This window comes from Neophocaena asiaeorientalis, unplaced genomic scaffold (assembly GCF_003031525.2).
Source record: "Neophocaena asiaeorientalis asiaeorientalis breed wild unplaced genomic scaffold, Neophocaena_asiaeorientalis_V1.1 scaffold291, whole genome shotgun sequence".
Taxonomy (NCBI): Eukaryota; Metazoa; Chordata; class Mammalia; order Artiodactyla; family Phocoenidae; genus Neophocaena; species Neophocaena asiaeorientalis.
Window position 1 is genome coordinate 102,275 of NW_020172735.1, and position 25,372 is coordinate 127,646.

The window sequence follows — 25,372 nt, forward strand, 5'->3', positions numbered from 1 at the left end:
TTTTTGACCACAACGCCATGAGACTAGATATCAATTACAGGAAAAAATGTGTAAGAAATAAAAACACATGGAGGCTAAACAATAAGCTACTTAATAACCAAGAGATCACTGAAGAAATCAAAGAAATCAAAAAATACCTAGAAACAAATGACAGTGAAAACACGACGACCCAAAACCTATGGGATGCAGCAAAAGCAGTTCTAAGAGGGAAGTTTATAGCAATATGATCCTACCTTAAGAAACAAGGAACATCTCAAATAAACAACCTGACCTTACACCTAAAGCAATTAGAGAAAGAACAACAAAGTTAGCAGAAAGAAAGAAATCATAAAGATCAGATCAGAAATAAAGAGAAATGAAGGAAATGATAGCAAAGATCAATAAAACTAAAAGCTGGTTCTTTGAGAAGATAAACAAAATTGATAAACCATTAGGCAGACTCATCAAGAAAAAGAGGGAGAAGACTCAAATCAATAGAATTAGAAATGAAAAAGGAGAAATAAAAACTGACACTGCAGAAATACAAAGAATTGTGAGAGAGTACTACAAGTAACTATATGCCAATAAAATGGACAACCTGGAAGAAATGGACAAAGTCGTACAAATGCACAACCTTCAAAGACTGAGCCAAGAAGAAATAGAAAATATGAACAGATCAATCACAAGCACTGAAATTGAAACTGTGATTAAAAATCTTACAAGAAACAAAAGCCCAGGACCAGATGGCTTCAGAGGCGAATTCTATCAAACATTTAGAGAAGAGCTAACACCTATCCTTCTCAAACTCTTCCAAAATATAGCAGAGAGAGGAACACTCCCAGACTAATTCTACAAGGCCATCATCACCCTGATACCAAAACCAAAGATGTCACATAGAGAGAAAACTACAAGCCAATATCACTGATGAACATAGATGCAGAAATCCTTAACAAAATACTAGCAAACAGAATCCAACAGCACATTTAAAGGATAATACACGATAATTAAGTGGGGTTTATCCCAGGAATGCCAGGATTCTTCAATATACACAAATCAATCAATGTGTTACATCATAATAACCAGTTGAAGGAGAAAAACCATATGATCATCTCAATAGATGCAGAGAAAGCTTTTGGCAGAATTCAACACCTATTTATGATAAAAACCCTCCACAAAGTAGGCATAGAGGGAACTTACCTCAACATAATAAAGGCTATATATGACAAACCCACAGCCAACATCGTTCTCAATGGTGAAAAACTGAAACCATTTCCATTAAGATCAGGAACAAGACAAGGTTGCCCACTCTCACCACTATTACCCAACATAGTTTTGGAAGTTTTAGCCACAGCAATCAGAGAAGAAAAAGAAATAAATGGAATCTAAATTGTAAAAGAATAAGTAAAGCTATCACTGTTTGCACATGACATGATACTATATATAGAGAATCCTAAAGATGCTACTAGAAAACTACTAGACCCAATCAATGAATTTGGTAAAGTTGCAGGATACAAAATTAATGCACAGAAATCTCTTGCATTCCTATACACTAATGATGAAAAATCTGAAAGTGAAATCAAGAAAACACTCCCATTTACGATTGCAACAAAAAGAATAAAAAATCTAGGTATAAACCTGCCTAAGGAGACAAAACCTGCCTAAGGAGACAAAAGACCTGTATGCAGAAAATTATAAGACACTGATGAATGAAATTAAAGATGATACAAATAGATGGAGTGATATACCATGTTCTTGGATTGGAAGAATCAACATTGTGAAAATGACTACTACCCAAAGCAATCTACAGATTCAATGCAATCCCTATCAAACTACCAATGGCATTTTTCACAGAACCAGCACAAAAAATTTCACAATTTGTGTGGAATCACAAAAGACCCCGAATAGCCAAAGCAATCTTGAGAAAGAAAAACAGAGTTGGAGGAATCAGGCTCCCTGACTTCAGACTATACTGCAAAGCTACAGTAATCAAGACAGTATGGTATTGCACAAAAACAGAAATAATAGATCAATGGAACAGGATAGAAAGCCCAGAGATAAACCCACACACATATGGTCACCTTATCTTTGATAAAGGAGAAATTAGAACACTGTGTAACACCATACACAAAAATAACCTTAAAATGGATTAAAGACCTAAATGTCAAACTCTTAGAGGAAAACATAGGCAGAACACTCTTTGACATAAATCACAGCAAGATCCTTTTTGACCCACCTCCTACAGAAATGGAAATAAAAAGAAAAATAAACAAAGGGGACCTAATGAAACTTAAAAGCTTTTGCACAGCAAAGGAAACCATAAACAAGATGAAAAGACAGCCCTCAGAATGGGAGAAAATATTTGCAAATGAAGCAACTGACAAAGGATTAATCTCCAAAATTTACAAGCAGCTCATGCAGCTCAATATCAAAAAAAAAAAAAATCAACCCAGTCCAAAAATGGGCAGAAGACCTACATAGACATTTCTCCAAAGAAAATATACAGATTGCCAACAAGCACATGAAAGAATTCTCAGCATCATTAATCATTAGAGAAATTCAAATCAAAAATACAATGGGATATCATCTCACACCAGTCAGAATGGACATCTTCAAAAAATCTACAAACAATAAATGCTGGAGTGGGTGTGGAGAAAAGGGAACCATCTCGCACTGTTGGTGGGAATGTAAATTGATACAGCCACTATGGAGAACAGTATGGAGGTTCCTTAAAACCTACAAATAGAACTACCATATGACTCAGCAATCCCACTACTGGGCATATATCCTGAGAAAACCATAATTCAAAAAGAGTCATGTACCATAATGTTCATTGCAGCTCTATTTACAATAGCCAGGACATGCAAGCAACCTAAGTGTCCATCAACAGATGAATGGATATAGAAGATTTGGCACATGTATACAATGGAATATTACTCAGCCACAAAAAGAAACGAAATTGAGTTACTTGTAGTGAAGTGGATGGCCAGAGAGTCTGTCACACAGAGTGAAGTAAGTCAGAAAGAGAAAAACAAATACCATATGCTAACAGATATATATGGAATCTAAAACAAAAATGGTCATGTAGAACCTAGGGGTGAGATGGGCATAAAGATGCAGACCTACTAGAGAATGGACTTGAGGATACAGGGAGGGGGAAGGGTAAGCTGGGACAAAGTGAGAGAGTTGCATGGACATAAATACACTACCAAATGTCAAATATATAGCTAGTGGGAAGCAGCCACATAACACAGGGAGATCAGCTCGGTGCTTTGTGACCACCTAGAGGGGTGGGGTAGGGAGGGTGGGAGACGTTAGAGGGAAGAGGTATGGGGATATATGTATATGTATAACTGATTCACTTTGTTATAAAGCAGAAACTAACACACCATTGTAAAGCAATTATACTCCAATAGAGATGTTAAAAAAAAAAAGACCAAGCCATAAAAAGTAAAATAAAATAAATAAATGGTTTAGTCTTTCATAGAATATTAGTAAAATAAATGGATTATTTAAAACTTACTATTCTTTTTATATTATTTCTGAAAAGTGAACTAAGCTCACGTATGGAGAAGTGGAGACTTAGAAGTATATAAATATTAGTGAAATATATTTGTTCAGAGCTCTAGAGTTGATGAAGTTATGTTTTCATTTTAAGGCGTTATGTAGATGAAATGGTTCTACATTGGTTAGATCAGTTGTTGTGAGAAGTAAAATTGTTAGAAATACAAATAATTACTATTTGCTTTTTTAAAGCGTCAATAAAAGAAGATCTTTTAAATTTTGCTCACCTAATTTAGTATTTATGGTTTATAACCCTTTATTTGTAACATACAGGAAACAACTGGTTAGTAGTTAGGTTTTAGAATCTCTGCCTCTGAATAATTTTCAGTAGTTTCTTACCTGTAAAGATTTCAACTACAAATAGATTTACCGGCATTGTAAGCAATACTTTGATGATAATGTAGCTTAAAACCCAGTGCAAAATGGAAACAAATAATCCATGAGGTCATATGCTCTGTTTGATTACAATTACATTTTTTTGTTAATTATGACCAAAAAAAAAGTTTTGAATATTTTGTTGTTATTTCATCTCATTCCAAAAATGCTAGTCTAAAGAATGTGGTCATTGAGAAGAAAATGTGCTTGGATATTAAAGAGTTGGTGATTAAACAAGGGATTCTGGAATTCGAGTCTTGTTTCTGCCACTTACCTTGGAAGACTTTAGCAAATTAATGAACTTGCTGTGCTTGTTTGTTGTGCTATAGAAAGATGATTATACCATGCTATGTTCCATAAGACATTTGTAAAATAACTCTTAGAGAGCTGTGAATGAATGGTATAAAGTGTAATTATTGGGTAAAGATTATACCGTGTTTGTTTTTTTTGTTTTTTTATTTGCGATACGCGGGCCTCTCACTGCCACGGCCTCTCCCGTCGCGGAGCACAGGCTCCGGATGCACAGGCTCAGTGGCCATGGCTCACGGGCCCAGCCACTCCACGGCAAGTGGGATTCTCCCGGACCGGGGCACAAACCTGCGTCTCCTGCATCGGCAGGCGGACTCTCAACCACTGCGCCACCAGGGAAGCCCCCCGTCTTTGTTTTGAATGATACATAATATTACTACTATTAAAAGTGCCATGCCGTTGAATTATACTTTCTGTTGTTCTCAGTGTTCATTTATGTTAGTTCAGTTGTTCCTCAAGAATTTCTTAAAGATATAATTACCTCCATTTTACAGATGATAAAATTAAGATTCAGAAAGACTTAGTCACTGTGTTTTATTACAATATATTGGATTCTTCTATATACAAGTTGAGTTGCATTTTGAAAAAAGTTCATATCTAAATTCTAATTTTATCTTAATTGTACCAAATGCATGAATTTTGCTCTGTTTGGAGAATCATCATCATACTACTTAGTTTTCCTAATGCATAATAGAAAATATAATAAAATTATATTTGACTCACTGTTTTAATATTTTAATTTTTGTATGATATATTAACAGAATGTGTTTTGAAGATCATAGGTTAGTAATTTTCTTCTATCCTTTGGAGCACATAGCAAAGGATAAATCACTGTTTATTACTATGATTGTAAAAACGCAACTGGACTTTCAAAGAATATTTCAGCTACACTATCTTTAAAGAACATTTTTTTTTAATTATTTTTTTATTTTTGGCTGTGTTGGATCTTCGTTGCTGCATGCGGGTGTTCTCTAGTTGCGGCGAGCGGGGACTACTCTTTGTTGCAGTGTGTGGGCTCCTCATTGCAATGGCTTCTCTTGTTGCACAGCACTGGCTGTAGGTGCACGGGCTTCAGTAGTTGCGGCTCGTGGGCTCAGTAGTTGTGGCTCATGGGCTCTAGAGCTCAGACTCAGTAGTTGTGGCACACAGGCTTAGTTGCTGTGCGGCATGTGGGATCTTCCCGGGCCAGGGCTCGAACCCATGTCCCCTGCATTGACAGGCAGATTCTTAACCATTGCGCCACCAGGGAAGCCCCTCTTTTAAAATTTTTAAATGATGAGACATACAGTGGCAATCTTTCTCTTTTTAGTTTTTACTTAACATATGTATCCATGTATTTGTGTCTTTTTCTTTCATATTTTTAGTAGGAAAGAGAAGTAATAGCCATTTCATATCCAATGTGTATATAGATAGGGTCTTTCTGTCCTTTAAGGCTTAGAGTCTAGTAGAAGGATATGTGTATGTAAATAAGTGGGTATAAACAGTATGTACAAGACAGTGATGGGAGTTGGTATGGGGTACAGAAAAAAGAGGTTGGTCAGTTCCGCCTGCAAGGAAATGTGGGAATGTGAAATCTGGAAAGACTTCTGGAGGAGATGGCTTTAGCTGAATTATCTTGAAAGATGAATAAATGGTTTCTGGAAGGTTAGAGTGTGGTTGAGTGCGTGGTATTGGAGATAGCATGGCATTCAGTGTCTATTTAGGTAAATTAAAATAGTTCCTTGAAGTTTGTATATAAGATGTGAAGGCAAACGTTTTGAGAAATTAAGACTTGGGCATTAGAAGAGGCCAGATCGTGGCAGGCCTTGTGTTCTATATTAAAGACTTGGTGTATCTTACCTTAGCCAGTAAGAGGAGTTTTTAGGCAGAGCGATATTGCCTTTTCAGATGCTTCCCATGCATTTAATCCTCACAAAAAAAATCTGTGAGCTAAGTTTACCTTTTTGTAGAATGATTATACAAAGATTAGTAATTTTACCAAGATCCCAAAACTGGCAAGTGGCTGGACCAGTTCTTTTTGACTCCAACACCTGTGCTTTAAACTACTATTCTATATTACTGCTTAGGATTAGAGATTGGAATTGGTATAAGCAGTTAGATGATTATAATAATCTAGGAAGAGACGGTTAAGTTCTAAGGAAGAGAGTATCATTTAAAATGAAGAAAAGAAGACAGAGCAGGAGAGAGATTGAAAATAGAAGGCTGTGCTTTCTAGTTTTATATATAATGTATGAGGGAGAGAAAAAGAATGTAAGACCTAGCCTTTCTGGCATGGAAACAGATGAAGTAGCGGTTCAGGAGGTGTACTTTTGGGGAATAAGATAATGAGTTTGAGGTTCCTGAGGGATACCCAGATTGATATATTAAACAGAAAACTGGAAATAAATATATGAAGCTGAGCAGAGTAGTCCATGAAGAAGGTAGAGATTTGGGGATTAGGAGCATAAAGGGAATAGTTGAAGCCAGGGGGGAATCTACGTTATATAGAGAAGGAAGTAAAGTCAGAATTATAGGATGTGGTTGCTCGGGAGAAAAGGAAGGGGTCAGAATATTAGATGTCTTGCTGTTGTCAAAGGACTTAGGTAATATACTAGTAAATTATTGTAAATAATTGAGAAAACTGGAAGAATAGGCGAATGTAGTCTCAGAAATACTATGGCTTAGATTCCATAGGTGGAATCAATTTCGCATGATAAAGTTTAGCAATGGGAGTGGTATGACAAGGTATGGTAAGGATTTTGGTTGTGGGAGTAGAAAAGGCTAGATTTTTACATGGATTATCTACAGAGACATTTAAAATCAACCATGAAGAAGTAGGAATTTGAATTTACCATTACCCCAAAACTTAAGTCAAAAAGTTAGAATGACCACAAATGATTGAAGCAACCTGGGAGGTGAGTGTGTGTGTGTGTGTGTGTGTGTGTGTGTGTGTGTGTGTAAATATATAGTGTGTATATATATTTATTTATACTTATATTTATATGTAGGTGGATAACAAGAACTTCAGAAAAGTAAAAAGTTTTTTTCATTGGAGGGGGAAAGTAATGGTCTAGAAGCCACAATAGTAGACTGGACTGCAGTTCAGACTGCATCTCTGTACTCAACAGAATATTGGATTTAGGAGGATATCATCCACTTTAAAGGAATGTCGTGGAAATAGTGTTCTCAGGGGGAAAGCCAGATTTTAAAAGAAGGAAGTAGGGGATAACCCTAAGAGCTTGAGAATGAAGAGGCGTTTCAAGTAAGGAGGATTCTCAAGAGTGTAGTGTAAAAGCCTTGGGAAGAGGGTCTTCGTAGAAAGTAAAACTTATGAGGGAAGAGGCATAGGCTCCTGTGGGGGAAATGACTATGAGGGGATAGTGACTAGAGAGTCTTGCATTCTTACCAAAGGCATAAGGTGGAGCAAATAAGAAATCTGGTCAAAATTGACTATCTTTGTGATTTAAACCTGGACCAGCTAAGGTTTTTCCATTAGTATTAGAAATTTGATAAAGTTAGCTGTCTTTGTCAGGGTTTAAATTCTATGTTTCTGAGAGATTATTAAATTTTTATTGAAAAGCTTAAATGGGTTGTGAAAATTAAGTTGCAGTGCACCTTCTCCTGGCTCAGTTTAATCTAGAGGAAGTGTGAATTTATCTGGAAATGAAAATGGTTTAATGCTTGTGTGGTTAGATGTAAATAACAAATCTTTTTTATTCCCTCAGATTTTCTTGGCCACTTACTTGACATATTATATTCTATAGTCTTGGTTTCCTGCTTAGTTTCTGTGATGGGTACAGAAACACATTGATACCTTGAATACATTTGATAAATAAGAACAGACTTTTATTTGCTTTCATTGGCTGTTATTTTTTGAAGAGTTACACAAATGCAATGACTTGTCCTGTGATTTCTAAACCGATGATATCCCTTGCCTTGAGTTCATAAGACTAGTCTTCTCAAAAAGGTCTTTATTAAACAAAGAAAAAAGATGCTTTTTCTGGTTCCATATAATGTGCCCACTCCTTCACTCCTCAGTCTCCAAAGCTGTAGTGGCATCTCAGTGGACTCTCATTTTCTTAAGTGTGTTCTACGTTTAGTAACAGGTGTTCTTGTATTATCTATCCCCATAAACGATTTGAGGGCAGGGTGCATGTCAGATTCAGAATATTCCAGGTTTCTAGCAAGTTGTAAACTTAGGGAATTGGCCGCTTCAAATTATTTCCTCCCCAAACTGTTTTTTTCTCCATATCTCTGAGCCATGTAGACTTCCCTCAAAAGCTGCCAGTCCCTGACTCTGTGAGCAGCCATTTGATTTTTTTTTTCCCCATATCTAACAGTAAATTTTCACTTTTCTTTCTGATTTCTTTTCCTCAAGTCTCATTTAGATTTTTTCCCCTTGAATTTCATCATACTCTCTTCTAAGAACTTCTGCCCTTTCTCTATTCTCTTCCTCACAGAGAGATTATTTATGGTGGTCTAGTCACTATTTATTTAGAGGTTGCATATACTTGAACTCTCACTTGCCTTACAACATGTAGAGATTTTTTTTCTTCCTTAGACTAGTTCAACTTGATAAATCCACAGTTAGGAGAAATTATTTTTGTAGTCGTGCTTCATTTGCTTCTTATCACCCTAATAACTGAATTTAGTACTTCATTAATTTAAACAGAGTGACAGTTTAAACATGACAATAAAAACCAAAACAAAGTTTAAGTAACTTTTAGATTTAGTGCAGGTGTTTTGCAGCAGTCTAATTTGCCATAATAGATGGTTTTTCAGGCAAGCTGTAGAGAAGTGGGGGTAATAGTACTACTCATGAAGTTACTTTTAATTCTGAGATTTGCAGTTTGTCCTAGAGAAATTGAGATTGCAGAAAAAACAAAACAACCCCCCCCAGATCAACCTTTAAGAAGAATAAAAGTATATGTATGATAAATCTTTAGATTTTGTTGGAAGATTGCTTTAGGTCACATATTGTTTCTTCCTAATGTCAGTTATTTTAATATAGAGTTTTGTGTGCTGAAAGGAAAGACCAAAACTTTTTCAATATAGAATTTAAGCTAATTGGGTAAGGGACTTTTTAATTTTTGTAATATTTATTTGGAAAGGATCATTTCAACTAGGATTTATATCTTTATTATTACTTTATTAGTTGCTGACCTTTCCCATTTTTCTAATGTGGCTAGGAGTAAGGCTGTGTTTACTATTTGTTATAGCTACAAGTGTCAGAGATTAATATTTCCTATACTGTCCTTGGTTTTTTCTACCCTGTTGTCTTTGAGTTTTCCTAGAGGCTCCTTCTTATATAGTGCTTTACAGTTTTTCTATTGTATTGTAACTCCCATTGTAATGGTAATAATAATAGTTATTTATAAATCCCTGTTGATATGATGGTAAGGTTTGGGAGGAGGGGAAGCATGCTGAAGTACTATTAGTTCTCAGTTTTTGACCTTCACAAGTACATCTCAGCTTTTTGTTCACCTCCTTAGGTGAGACAGGAAGGCTAGATGAGGCTGGAGTTGGGTATTTCCATTCTCCCATGTCAGATAGGCTCTGGTAAAACCCACACTGGTTGATTTGGGTGAGCTCTGGAAAAGTAGTTTTCCTTGAGGACAGGCTGTTGCTGAGGAGAACAGAATGGGTGTATTTCAAAATGACTACTTTCCCCCTCACCATACCAGAAGCATGAGAAGATTTTTCTCCAGTCCTCACCCTGAGGTCCTTGTGGGGCTTCTGGAGGTAAAACTCATGAAAAAATGGTGTTCCCGCCAAGGCTGTGCCCCCAGGAGTTCTTGCTTTCAAGCTAGTTGACATTCAAGTTTCCAGCAATTAATTATTTAACCTTTAAGCTTTCCTACCAGTTGGTGGTTGCAGCAGTAGTTTCAACTGCTAGCAGTGAGCTGTGATTCTCTGTATTTGCCTGTCTCTCCAGATTTCAGAGTGGCAGTTGACCTTATGACCTCAATTTTCTGATGAAACTGAGACAAGTTTTTGATTTTCAGTTTAACTTTTTTCTTGTTATGAGGATAGAAACGATGACTTCCAAGCTCCTTACATGCTGGACTGGAAACTGAAAATTATATCTCCTCCCCATTTTGGATGCTTCCTTTGCTTTTAGTATACCAAGGTTCACATAGTAACCCAGTAGTAAATGGTTGTTGAGTTCATGTTCAGTGGTTCTCAGACTATTTCTTCCTGTGACTGTAGTGATATTTCCTTTGGATACAAATTTCCAAAGGCTTGTAGTTCATCTCTGAGCTACTTTCATCTGCAGATAACTCACTAAGCTCTGGAGAAAGAGAGTGTGTGTGTACTTTAAAAGAGACTTAAAAGCAATTTTCAAAAATCAGTTTGCCATTCTAATTCCTTCTTTTGACTTTCTCATTCTCTCTTAGACCTCTCCTATGAGTTTTAGAACCCATGTTTTAAGTGAGGATAATTTTATTCAGCAACATATTACATTTTGTCCCTTAATCTTTGGTATTGAAAGATGTAAATCCTATATGGTAATTTTTCTTACAGTGAGGTATATAAAACATAAAATTATACTTCACATGATTTCCATGTAAGAATTTCAGTTTATAAAAAAAATTATTGTCGTTCGATACATTCAACAAAGTCAACTGAATTAAATTCTCTCAAAAGTAGAACGTGTGCCTTTGGTAGAAAAGAATGTCTTAAAATTTTGGCTGCTTTCCTCTTTGGGAAGTGATGCCAAATTTCTGTTGAATAGTAACAGTTTAAATCTTATTGAAACTACTTTTACTTTGGTATTTCCGTATACTTATCTGCTATCTTATTAACATAAAGTATTTAGACAAAAATCTTTGTTTTTGTTATTTACTCTAGCATTTTTCTTGTGCTTATTAACTTAAAGAATTTTCTTTCAGTCTCGTAGTGTGGATAAGCAACATGCTGTAATCAATTACGATGCCTCTACTGATGAACATCTGGTGAAAGATTTGGGCAGCCTAAATGGGGTAAGTTAAGAGTTTGCTTTTTGTCTTATTTGAATTTTTGTTTAATATTGTAAGAAAACATATATAACACAAAATCCTGTTTTGTGTTATATTTCCTTTTCTCTAGTTTGCACTTACTTTTAAATGCTTACTAGGTACATAGCACTTTGAGGACCATACAGTAGAATATGAATGTAGCCCATTTTCCCAAGAAATGATGTTGGTAGTAAATACTTAACAGGAATTCAGATGGTTGTTGGTTGTTGTTATCCAGTGGTTAAAAAAAGACTTCTTTAAGGAGGTTAAGATGAAAGCTTGCCCTTACTGAATGGCTTGAATTTATATGTGATAAAGCCGTGGAAAGTCATGACAGTAAGAATGCAAAAAAGCACTCTTGGGAGTCAGAGAAGTGTGGGTTAACTTTGGAAAACAAAGATGCAAACGTGGTTTGGTACCAGATGGTTGGAGGATCTTCTATACTAGAGTAAAAAGGAGTGAAACACATCCATTTACCTTAACAAATGTGGTATATGATCTAAATACTAGTGTTTATTATTGCTTCTTTGGTTTCCTACATTGAAGATTTTTGTGTTACTGCAGTGAATTTTTTCCTAATTCTTCATTTGATCTTTCTACATTGGCAGAATGTAAGTAGCTGCAGAATAAGAGAATGCTAAAGTATTGAATAATTTATCTTATTTTTTCTCAATTTTCTCATGGCTCTGCTAACATAAGCAAACATAATTTTGTTCAGATCTGTGCTGTTGAATTTCTTAAAATGACTTTAACAGAAATTAAATGTATCCAAACTTCTTCTAACTGCTGCTTCTTTTCAAAATATACATTAAACGGAAAAACATCTGCAGAAATTTGGCAAATATGGTAAAACTTTTTTTTTCTTGTCCTGAATCGGCCTGCTACTGAAGGACTTTTATGTTTATTCACTGAGATACTTTTTTTGTAGGCCTGTTTTTATGTTAGTTTTATTCACACCTTTATTTGTTTCTCATGACACATAAAATTAAGTTTGTGGTACGCGGGCCTCTCACTGTGTGACCTCTCCCGTTGCGGAGCACAGGCTCCAGACGTGCAGGCTCAGCGGCCATGGCTTACGGGCCCAGCCGCTCCGCGGCATGTGGGATCTTCCGGGACTGGGGCACGAACCCGTGTCTCCTGCATCAGCAAGTGGACTCTCAACCACTGCGCCACCAGGGAAGCCCTAAAACTCTCAACCACTGCGCCACCAGGGAAGCCCTAAAACTAAGTCTTCATTCCTCATGTTTGAATTGAAATACCTCACATTTGGCATCACCCACTTTTCCAGATTCATGCTCCATCACATTTTCCTTGCCATAACTCCAAAACAGTAGTTTTCCTACTATACTGTCTTCTCCAAATAATTTGTTAGATTTTCTGCAGCCCAGTAGTTCTTCATCTGCCTTGTCATTTGTAAAAGTTGTACTTACTTTTAAAAGTAAAATCCCAATTCTGCATCTTCCTGAAGGGAGCAGAGAAAAGGTATTTAAGAATATTGACTTATTAACATTTTGAATGGATTAAAGTAGAAAAAGATAGGCAGATGAGGTAGAAACTGTTTTACCATGGGCCATGTCAGGAAGCATTTCGATTCCAAGGTGCTATTTAAGGAGTTACTCTCTTCCTTCTCCGCACCTACAAACTTCTGTTTTAATCTCTGTTTTGGGTGCTTTATGAGCCTTGTATTAAATCTGCTTGTGTATATCTGTCACTGTGCTAGATTATGTGCTTCTGAACAGTTCATGTGCCTTTTGCTTCTGGTAAGTACACCACAGTGCCTGCTAGCACAAGGTTCTGCACAGTGCATGAACCCAGTAAGTCTTTTCGAACGGAATTGAATGAATTTTCTATATGAAAGACTTTATAGAGAAAAATTTTAATCCACTTTTATATGTGGAATATTTTAACAATGTTATATTCTGTTTTTAAGCCTAGAATGTTTCGTCTTGACCACAGTGCTATTCTTAGGTGTCTTTACATTATATCTTGGAAAATAATAAGTGAGAATTACATCACAGTGTTTTAGTCTTTTAAAACACTGTGATCAAATATAAAAATTATTGATGTTGGTTGTAAAAAATATCAGGTGAAATATTAACTTCTAAGTTTATCTAGGCTGACCTTATAATTTGATTGTACTCAGTAATTGTCTGAAATACAATAACTCACAGAGAGTGACATCTTCATTTTGAACTTGAAGTCAGGACCTAGATTTGAATCTCAGTCTATAATTTACCAGCATTATAACCCTGGACAAATTACATAAACTCTCTGAAATTCGGTTTCCTCATATATATTCATATTAGTTCCCAAACTTGTGCAAAAATGTAATGAGTTGAAGGTTATGAATGTGAAGCCTCAATGCAAAATTTAGTTACCTGTCTTCAGCTTTAAAATAGTGAAATGATAATTCCTGCTCTGTAGTATTGTTATGAGGATTAAATGTGACAATACATGTGAGTATGTGCCTGGTACAGAACTTCAAAATATTACACAAATGGATAAATGCACTGTTACCCAAATGGATAGCCTGGGAAATATGCCAGAATGGACTTTGGTAGCCAAAGTCTGTGAACTACCAGCTATCATGCATTTTATTCATAGAAAATTTGTAGATTATTATTCACAGCCTGTTTATTCTTAACATTCATATAATTCTAGAAATTTGAGCATCAGGTTAAAAGTAGTAATTTCAGAAGGGGCACAGTATAGGTGGTTATGAGCCCAGCTTGAATTCTTACTAGTGAGGTAACTCTGGACAAGTTACTTAATTTTTCTGTTCCTCAGTTTTTTTAACAAATAGTAAAATGGTACTCCTCTCAGGTAGTTGTGAAGCTATAAATAAGTTAATAAACACCTAGTTCAGTAAGTGTTAGTTACTACTGTTGTTGTTATGGTAAGAAAAGCAGTTAAAACAAGTTTAGCATCCTGTAGCCTACATACTTTTCAGTGAATACATACACAGTTAAATTATTTTGGAAAGCACTTATCAACTAAACTCAACTTATAAATAACTACCTGTGACTACTTCCACTCTCACTTCCTTTCACCCTACCCTAAAATATACTCCCAAGTTACCTAGGTCCACACTTGCTTTTATCACTACCAGAAATGAGGTTGTTCTGCTTGGGGAAGCTGGAACTGGTTCTGTAGCTGATGTGATAGTAGGCTATTTCCCTGCAAGCCCCTGGAAGCTTCTCTTTCTATGAGAGCCCTTGTTTGCCTTCAGTTCTTCCTGCCCCCTCTATGCACTGGAGTACCTGCACCTCTCTGATAGTCACCATTGACCTTTGCCGCAGCACTCCCATCCCATTCCACCTCACCTCCCTGTGTTCCAACCCCTGCTGTGTCCCCTTTCACACTGGCGTTCCTGCAGCATCAGACCAGTATGGCATAGAAGGAGGAAGGTATGAAAGGAGTGGTTAGGGGAAGAAGATGAGACTTTTCTCACTGACAACATGATTGAGGTAGTTGTGCTGCTGGCCACTCCATTCACATTTCCCAGAGCATTAATGCAGTACATGGTGGTTATATGATTTTATACTGTCAATTATGTGATTTATTTGTATGTAAATTAAATAGATATTTATCTGGTTTGGTTTGCTTCTCTGAGGTTAGTGGTTTGGTTGGGGGCGTTTGGGGAGCTGGCTTGGCCTGGCTTGGGCATCCAAGCTTCCTTGATGTGCAGAGAATGAGGGATTTGTAGTTCAGAGAGCTGAATTTGAATCCCAGTAATTCTGCTTCTGAACTCTGAGAGCTTGATTGTTACTTTGCACCCTGTGCCTCGTTGTCCTCACCTGTCCTACCTATCAGGTAGAGGTGTGATCAAATGATGTTGACATAAGAAACAAAACCTATTTTTCTTTCCATATCTAATTTATTAAAATGCTTCATAATTGATTTATTTAAGTGATTTATTTCCTGTAGCCCTTTGAAATTTTCTCTCCTTCTATAATTTTCGACTATCAGGAGACTTTTTGCTCCCAAGTGTTTTCACTTAACATTTTGCGAGCTGAAACTTCGTGTCTGGCTCATATTTCCTGAGCCTTTTTAGACCTTAGGGAATATTTCTGTCATAAATGCCAGCAGGTTAAAATTATGTTTCTCTTAATCTCTGAAAGTACCTAGTACATATGTTAAAAACAGTAGGTGCTTAACATTTAAGAGAGTCAAGCAATAAGCTTTGAGTGAATCTTAGAGCTCATCTTAGGCCTTTTGAGTAATTATGGTATTTTAGGTTGAGATAGTTTTAAATAAATTGGCTTAGAACTGTGGCATCTCTCTTATACCATGTACCTAATTATTTATCTTCTGCATACCAAACATCAATTAACATTTTCTTTTATTCTTCTCTTTTCCATCATTTTCCTCAGCTTTTCTCTTTTGTAATTAATATAGAATATTTTGGTAAACTCAAGATATGTCTTAAAACACTCTAAAAATGTTCGTTTGGAAATGAACCTGAAATTAGAGTTTATAAATGCCTGAAGCCTTTGAATTTTCTTTGTATTAACATTTCAGTCTTTCTGTGAAGCATGTGAGGAACTTGTTATTTAGGATTACTCATAAATCATACTAATGTGTGATCTTGAGTTTTAGCAGCATTCTGCTGTCTCCTTATATCTGGAATAAGATTGCAACTTCTAATTTTTTTGTTTGTTTTTGATAGATTTAGAAACTGGTATTCTATGACATATTACAAAGTGCTAGCTGTGCAAAGGAATTTGAGAATATGATCGTAATAACCCAATCCCCTTATATATTTTACTGTATAACATTCAGGACCCTTCTAAATTTCCTCATTATGGAGGGAACCTTCCCAAGTAAGGTATTGTGGCCATCTCAAATCCAATAATATAAAAGATGGGAAAAAATGAAATTTAAAAGGGAAGAGTAAAGTAATTTTTAAAGTTTCAACTTATTAAAGAAAAACATATTGGGTATTTATATGATGTTCGCATTCCAGGCAATTAAGTATAACATTGTTCTATGTTTTATAAATCTAGAGAATTCTAGGTCTTTTAACTTCTAGTATGCCAGGAAAAATAGTCATCACCATTAACCATCTGTGTCCAATGGACCTCTTAAGTCTTTTTACAAATAGTTTACACAAGTAAGAATTAAAAGATGAGAGAACAACTTGAAATTTTAATAAAAATGAGGCATGACAGACTCAAATTTTTATTCCATGTTTTCCTGGTTTTGAAAGGTACATAACATGCAAAATGGGTATTGTTCTTTGAATGCCACTTACTGTTCATTAGCTGTCATGCCTTCTCTGGGATATATATCTATTTTATAAATGTTGATTTCAGATTTCAAGGACATCTCTAGCTAGTTCTAGCTTACCATTATTTCTAGTTTTTCTTGCTCTTGCATTAGCAAAATGCATTATTTTTAAGACTTTGACATTTTAAAATTTTAAGAGGAAAGTCATCTTCTTTTTCTTCCATAATTGTAAAACAGTACAACAGTTACAAGATCAATTCAATAATTTTATTTCTACGTTGTCTCTTTCCTTCTAGTTACCTTTGTATAGATACCCGCCTTGATCATTTGTCCACTTACATACTAAATCAAATGAGTATTGAAACACAAACACTAAAAAATGAGAGAAAACTCAAAATTTCTTTTAAAATACAGAATCATCAGTTTTGTGTTAAAAAATATTGCATGATTCTTCTTATTGATTTAGGCTAACTGGATGAAAAATATCTTAGTTTCTTTTTGACTTTGGAAACATTCTTCTCTTATCAATTCTTGTGTTAGGGAAAATTCATCTAGGGTTATCTTCACCTGAAGACGCCTGGTCTGATATTTTGCTTACGTTATTATCATTTTATCATTGTTATTATAGTCAAGAGTGCTGCTGCTCTACTTTTTGTATTTACCTTATAATTGTGAAATATCTTCCTGTCTTTTTTTTTTTTGCCTTTATGGATGTTAAATAAAAAATTCTGAATTCTCAGTTGTGCTCTTTGATAGCTTAAAAAAAAAAAGACACAGATGGTGTCTCCAGATGTCTTTTATATCTTCTTGGGAAGATGGTGCAATATTTTGGGCCGTACAGTAAGAAACCTAAAGGTTGATACAATAGTAATGATTTATTTCACAATTGCATCATCCATCTAGCTCTGTGCTATTTGCTGCACTAGCCACTAGCCATGTGTGTCTGTTGAGCACTTGAAATGTGACTAGTCTAAAAATAAAAAGGTTAAAAAAAAAAATGTAAAATGTCTTCTTAATTTTCATATTCATTATTTGTTAAAATAGTACTATTTGGGATGTGTGGGTTAAATTAAAAGTATATTATCAAAATTAATTTCACCTCTTTCATTTTGCCTTTTTAATGTGCCTACTAGAAAATTTAGTAGTATATGTGTAGCTTACGTTTGTGGCTTGCAGTGTTTCTGTTGAATAGTGATGTTCTAGGTAATTCCATTCTTCTGTTATTATTTTGGTCATTTTCAACAAAGTTAGAAGTAATTGATAAGTTCAAATACTTACGGGGTGATGATGATGAAACAATGTTTCAACATACAGAAAAAATAATGTATCTATAACATATCTTAGATTCATGTAAGGGTCCTATAAAGTATCTTAAATTCATAAAAGGGTACAAAGGACTCGTTGGCAATTGTAAAATAGAATGAGTTTTATTCAGTTTTTTTAAGTAAATTTTCTTTTTGTTCTTTGGAAGACTTCTAGGAATAAAAATAATGAAACCTCAATCCTCACAGATAATTACAGTTGTCCAGAAAAGTTAAAATTGAGTCCAGTGGGCCCTGATGGTATATCGAGAGCTATATTATATTTTACCCTTTACAATTTCTAGCTTCGGGTCAGAGCTTTTCTTGACGTCGTTTTTAGGTGCCTAAATTTGTCGTAGCAGCATAGTAGATTCAGAGGAACCGCACCCTGGTTCTTTGTGTGTTACTTGTAATAGTAATAAAGGGCTTAGTATGAAATCATTTATTAGCCTATAAGATGCAGAGCGCATTTTATGGTGATACACAAGCTGTATTAGCCACCATTTGATATACACTGTAAAGCATAAGGTTTGAGTATTTGCTTGTCTAAATTTTAATAATTAATACTTCATATATTAACTTAACATCTTTTTTTTTCTTTTGTAGACTTTTGTGAATGATGTAAGAATTCCAGAACAAACTTATATCACCTTGAAACTTGAAGATAAATTGAGATTTGGTTATGATATCCTTACTGATTTTGTGCATTTATTAAATTTATTCAAAAATCTTTACTCTGGTATAAATTAACATTTCTTGAGACATAAGAATTCATAATATAGGCATGCTGGAAGTCTCTGTGCCCTTCCAAACTAAAATACATGTTTAAAAATAATACTTTTTTTTTTTTTTTTTTAGTTATAATGCCTGTTCCTAAAAATAATCCTGGAAAAGTTAATGGACTCTTTTTTTCTCCTCACTCTGTATTATAGTTTCAGCAGAAGTATCCCTGCAGTGCTATTATATATGTAGTTTGGGTATCAAAGAATGTAACTGGGGAGAGGACAGAGAGTATGTAATAGTAGCCCAGCCCAGGGATTTTTTTTTCCTGGTTAAATGATTATGACACAGGTCAGCCTCCAGGAGGAATGTAAAGAATTTAACCCTATCTTTCCTTCTGTCCCCACTTTTACTCCATTTTATGCATTCCATCTCAGTTGCCTTCAATTCAAATTTTTCCATATCCTGTGTCTTCTGAGACCCACGCTCCCTGATTAAGTACATTATGCATTTAGCGTCTATTTAAAATTCTTTTGTTTGAAAATAGGATGCTAAGAACTGAAGAAGGATATGATGGTGTTCTAGTAAAGAATCACTAGTGAAGAGAAGGGACATGATTGGATGAAGATGAAAGCATTTCTATTCATACAAGGCAAAAAGCTTTGTAAAAAGAACTTGTTTATATTTAATTAAAATACAGATATTACACATTATGCTGAATGGTTTTTTTTCACTTTTAATTTTTTCATTTATGGCATTTATCTGGACTTTGATATTAAGGAATTTATCAAAAGTACTGGCAACTTGGATATACTTTTATCACTGTAGTAGAGAAAATGTCTCAGCTAAGTAGAGCTGTTACTTAGGTAAAGTAAATGTACTGATACTTTAAAATTGTTCCTAGAGCATAACTAGTTTTTATTTTAGATTTAACTTAAAATTTATGAAAAAAATAGTTTTGTAGCACATCATTTAACCTTTATACTTGTAGAGCCAAAGCAGCATGTGAAAAGTGAAACCATTAATACCTTTGATTTGTATATTTTAAATCCTTTAAAAAATATGTATCACGTAAAATGATTAGGAATTAGCATTAAAGCTTTGATTCATGGGTTATTTCTACCAACATAAGTTTCATCAAAAAGTAAATACAGGTATATTTTAAATTTAAGTAACTCAATTCATTTGACATCAGCTGTTTCAAAACATGAGAAAATAGTAGGAAATTTGTGTTTCAGTAAAACTCTATAAAGTTTACTTTGAATTTTAAATCAAGAAGAAGCTATTGAGAATCAACTCATCTTTTATAGATTGTATAATGATTTCTTAATAGAGAACTAATATTTTCTTACATACTTGCTCACAATATTTCTGTCGAAAATTCCTGGGACAAATGTTTTGTTCCCAAGGACTTTTTCAGGGCTGTAAATCAGTGTTGAGCCAGAACGACTACCGAGATCCTCAGGTTAGGCTCAGTTGATTTCATTATTTAAAAATAGCATCTCATATTGCTTTTGATTTTTGAGGATTGTGTATAAATGAACATTGGGCTGTTTCAGTGGCAGAAATTTTATTAGATAGGATGAACTTTTAAAAACAAATTTATTTGTTCTGATACCAGACTGAAGTCACTATCATGCTTTATTCATAATTAAAATTAAGTTTAATAGTTAGCTAGTCTACAAACTGTTACACCTTGTAGTTGAAAACTGTTTAATTAAAATGCCACAGCAATAGAAAGAACATTTTACCATGAATTGAGACTGGAACTAAGAAACAGAATTTATCTGCCCAAAGTTCTTTTTTCTAACCAGAGAAATTGATTTGGAAAAGCAAGTAGTGAAATATCCAAGTTTAAGAAATGACTATAAGCTCAGGAGGTATAGTAAAATGCTGCAGTAATCAAGATAAACTTCAGAAGGAGGTAATATATCTCCAGATAGCCAGAGATGTAGCAGGTAAGCAAGCCTAAGTTCATTTATTTTACAATTATTTATTAAATGTCTCCCACATGCCAGGCATAGTCCCTGCAGTCTGCGGTACAGTACTAAATAAAACAGACCACAGTTTCTGTCCTCCTGGAGCTTATACTTTAATGGGGTTGGAGGGAACTGACAGCACGCACAAAAAGGATAATAGAGGGCGATAAATTCTGTGGAGAAAAAGTGTGAATGGGAGACAGAGAGCTACTGCTGGTGAGTGAGAAGTTATAATTTTAAAAAGGCTGGGCTTCCCTAGTGGCACAGTGGTTGAGTCCGCCTGCCAATGCAGGGGACACGAGTTCGTGCCCTGGTCTGGGAAGATCCCACATGCCGCGGAGTGGCTAGGGCCGTGAGCCATGGCCGTTGAGCCTGCGCGTCCAGAGCCTGTGCTCCGCAACGGGAGAGGCCACAACAGTGAGAGGCCCACATACCGCAAAAAAATAAATAAATAAAAATAAAAAGGCTACTCATGAAGACTTCACTAAGAAGCCAGCAATGGAGCAGGTAAAGACGCTGGCCTTATGGATCTATCCGGGGAAACTGCTCTTCAAGCAGATAGAAGAGTTAAGTGCAAGACTTAAACCAGGAGCATGTTTGCCATATTTGAGGAACAGCCTTAGAAGTCAGTGTGGCTGGAGCCAGTGAAGAGTAGGAGAATATGGGGAGCCAGAGTGTATCACCCTAAATAGGCCACTATAAGAATTTTGGTTTTTATTTTAAGTGAAATGGGGAGCCATTAGAGGGTTTGATCAAAGGAGTGATGTGATAATGACTTACATGTTTAAAAGAATCCTCTGGTTACTCTTTTTCAGAGACTAAGGGGTTAAGTGGGCAGTGGTGAAAAGAGGGAGACCAGTTAGGAGGCTGTTACAGTAGTTGGCAGTAGTTCCAAGTGAGCAATAATGGAGGTTTGGACCAGGGTGACAGAAGCAGAGGTAGTGAGAAATGATAGAATTCTGTACATATGTTGAAGATGGAGCCAGTAATATTCTTGATTAGACTGGATGTAGACTAAGAGAAAAGAGTCAAGGATGAACCCAAGACTGTACAGTTGATTTAAGCAATTAGAAAAGTGAAGTCAGACAGCATATCCTGTGGGTAGAGCAGATATTGTGGAGAAAATGGGAAGAATATTCCCCCAAATCCATTTAAATTTGGTTTAATTGAATTTGGTTTAATCGAATTTTGCTGTTACTGTTTACTTTTTGATTTCTGCTGTCTTTATTAATTTCTTCTAGGTGAAAGCTGAGATAATTCAAGGATCTTTCTTTTCTAATATAGGCATTTAGTGCTATAAAATTTCCCCTAAGTACAGGCATACCTTGGAGATATTATGGTTTCAGTTGCAGAGCCCTGCAATATTGCAAAAAGCCAGTCACACAAATTTTTTGGTTTCTCAATGAGTATGAAAGTTATGTTTATGAACAACATTGGAGTCTATTAAGTGTGCAATAGCATTATGTCTAAAAAATTTGTATATACCTTAATTTAAACATACTTTATTGCTAAAAAATGTTAACTATCATCTGAGCCTTCAGCGAGTCCTGATCTTTTTACTGGTGCAGGGTCTTGTCTCAGTGCTGACGGCTGCTGACTGATCAGGGTGGTGGCGGCTGAAGGTTGGGGTGGCTGTGGCCATTTCTTAGAATAAGACAACAGTGAAGTTTGTCACATCGATTGACTCTTCCCTTCAAGAACAATTTTTCTGTAGTACACAATGCTGTTTCATAGCATTTTCTCCACAGTAGAACGTCTTTCAAAATTGGAGTCAGTCCTCTCAAATCCTGTTGCTGCTTTATCAACTGAGTTTATGCATTATTCTGAATACTTTGTTGTCATTTCAAAATCTTCACAGCATCTTCATGAGGAGGAGTTTCCATCTCGAGAAACCATTTTCTGGGACTTCACTGGTGGTCCAGTGGTTAAGACTCTGCACTTCCAGTGCAGGGGGTGCAGGTTCGATCCCTGGTCAGGGAAGTTCTGCATGCCGGACGGTGCAGCCAAAAAACAAACAAAAAGAAACCACTTTCTTTGCTCCTTCATAGGAAGCAACTCCTCATGCGTTCAAGTTTTATCATGAGATTGCAGCAATTCACTCACATCTTAAGGCTCCACTTCTAAATTCTAGTATTCTTGCTGTTTCCACCACATCTGCAGTTACTTGTTGCACTGAAGTCTTGAACTGCTCAAAGTCACCCATGGGGGTTGGAATCAACTTCTTCCAAACTCCTGTTAATGTTGATATTTTAATCTCTTCCCATGAATCATGAATGTTCTTAACGGCATCTGGAATGGTGAGTCTTTTCCAGAAGGTTTTCAATTGACTTTTCCCAGATCCATCAGAGGAATTACTGTATATGGCAGCTTTATGAAATGTATTTATTCAATAATAAGACTTGAAAGTTGAAATAGCTCCTTGATACATGGGCTGCAGAATGGATGTTGTTAGCAGGCATGAAAACAATGTTAATCTTGTACATCTCCATCAGAGCTCTTGCATTGTCATGGAGTAGAAATATTTTGAAAGGAATCTTTTTCTGAGCATTAAGTCTCAAACAGTAGGCTTAAAATATTCATTAAATCATGTTGTAAACAGATGTGCTGTCATCCAGGCTTTATTGTTCCACTGACAGAGCACAGACAGAGTAGATTTAGCATAATTCTTAAGGGCCCTAGGATTTTCAGAATGGTAAGTAAGCATTGGCTTCAACTTAAAGTCACCAGCTGCATTAGCCCCTAACAAGAGAGTCATCTTGCCCTTTTAAGCTTTGAAGCCAAGGCATTGACTTCTTCTCTCTAGCAATGAAAGTCCTAGAGGGCATCTTCTTCCAAAGAAGACTGTTTTGTCTACACTGAAAATCTGTTGTTTATTGTAGTCACCTTCATTATAATTCTTAGCTAGATCTTCTGGATAACTCGCTGTAGCTTCTACATCAGCACTTGCTGCTTCACTTTGCAATTTTATGTTATGGAGACAGCTTCTTTTCCTTAAACCTCATGAACCAACTTCTGCTACCTTCACACTTTTCTTCTGTAGCTTCCTCACCTCTCTCAGCCTTCATTGAAGAGAGTTAGGGCCTTGCTCTGGATTAGACTTTGGCCTAAGAGAATGTTGTGGTCTGATCTTTTCAGACCACTCATACTTACTCCATGTTAGCATGAGGCTATTTAGCTTTCTTATCATTCATGTGGTCACTAGAAGAGCACTTTTAATTTCCCTCAAGAACTTTCCCTTTGCATTCACAATTTGGCTGACTGGCACACGAGGCCTAGCTTTGGTTCTGTCTTGGCTTTTGACATGCCTTCCTCACTAAGTTCAGTCATTTCTAGCTTTTAACTTAAAGTGAAAGATGTGTGACTCTTCATTTCACTTGAATATTTAGAGGTTATCGTAGGGTTATTAATTGGCCTAATTTCAATGTCATTGTGTCTTAGGGAATAGGGAGGCCTGAGGAGAGGAACGGAACGGCCAGTTGGTAGACCAGTCAGAACTTGCACAACATCTGTCAATTAAGTTCACCATCTTACATGGGTGAGGTTCATGGTGCCCCAAAACGATTACAGTAGTAACATCAAAGATCACTGATGACAGATCACCATAATAAATATAAAAATAATGAAAACGTTTGAAATACCGTGAGAATTACCCAAATGTGATACAGAGACACAAAGTGAGCAAGTGCTGTTAAAAAAATGGCTCTGATAGACTTGCTGGGTGCAGGGTTGCCACATACCCTCAGTTTGTGAAAAACAATATCTGCAAAGCACAATAAACGGAAGTGCAATAAAACAAGGTATGCCTGTACTGCTTTAACATGCAAGATAGTTTCTAGTTTCTCTTTTGATCTTTGCATCATTGGGTTATTTAATCTTTGTTACTTAGTTTCTAAATATTTGGAGATTTTTCCCAGAGGCTTTGTTATTAATTTCTAATTTAATCCCATAGTGGTCAGGAACATACTATGTATATCTCAAATCCTGTCCTGTCACCCAGAATATATCTAGTCTATCTGGGTAAACATTCTCTATGTACTTGAAAAGAATGTGCATTCTACTGTTTTTGGTTGGAGCATTCTGTTAATGTCACGCCAGGTTAGTTGGTAGTGTTGTTCGCATCTTCTGTATTATACTGATTTGTTGTCTACTTGTTCTATCAATTTTTGAGAAAGAGATATTGAAATCTTGGGCTATAATTGGGTTTGTTTCTCCTTGCAGAAGTTTTTGCTTCATGTAATTTGAAGCTCTGTTATTAGTTATGTAAACATTTAGAAGTATTGTGTCCTCTTGATGAGTTGATCCCCTTTATAAAATGACCTGCTTTGTCTGTGATAATAATATTTTTTGCTCTGAAATCTGGTTTGTCTAGACATTCGTTTTGGATTGGTGTTAGCCTGGAATATCTCTTGCATTCTTTTACTTTTAACATATTGTCTCTACATTTGAATTAGGCAGCATATAGTTGGTCTTACTATTTCATTCAATCTGATCGTTTCTGCCTTCATTTGGGGATTTAGAGCATTCACATTTAATGATGTGGTTAGACTTAAATCTATCATCTAGATATTTGTGCTCGATTTGCCCCATTTTTTTTTCTTTTTCTCTTAATTAATTTTGGATTATTTGAACCTTTTTTAGGATTTCATTCTGTCTCCTTTGTTAGCTTATTACTGTAGCACTTTTTAAATATTTTAGTGGTTGTTTTAAGATTTATAATTTTATCCTTAATTTTAAGCTGTATCTTCAAGTGACATTGTACCACTTCACGTATAGTATAAGAGCGTTACAGTAGTATACTTTCATTTCTTCTGTTCTGACCTTTGTGCTATGGTTGTCATACATTTTATTTTTATATATGTTACAAATCCCATTCTACACTGTTATCAGTAAAACATCAGTTATCTTTTAAAGAGATTTAAATAATAAGAAAAATATCTTAAGA

At 35.6% G+C, this 25,372-nt stretch overlaps 1 protein-coding gene across 12 annotated transcripts in view; it reads left to right on the forward strand.

The window, feature by feature from the left end:
• CEP170 (centrosomal protein 170) overlaps positions 1-25,372 on the forward strand; it is a 147,064-nt gene that overhangs the window by 46,760 nt on the left and 74,932 nt on the right. For all 12 annotated transcript variants that reach the window (XM_024740470.1, XM_024740472.1, XM_024740475.1 and 9 more), the window contains 2 exons: positions 11,097-11,186; positions 18,338-18,416. In XM_024740470.1, the coding sequence (XP_024596238.1) occupies positions 11,097-11,186; positions 18,338-18,416 (169 nt within the window). The remainder of the gene's footprint in view (positions 1-11,096; positions 11,187-18,337; positions 18,417-25,372) is intronic.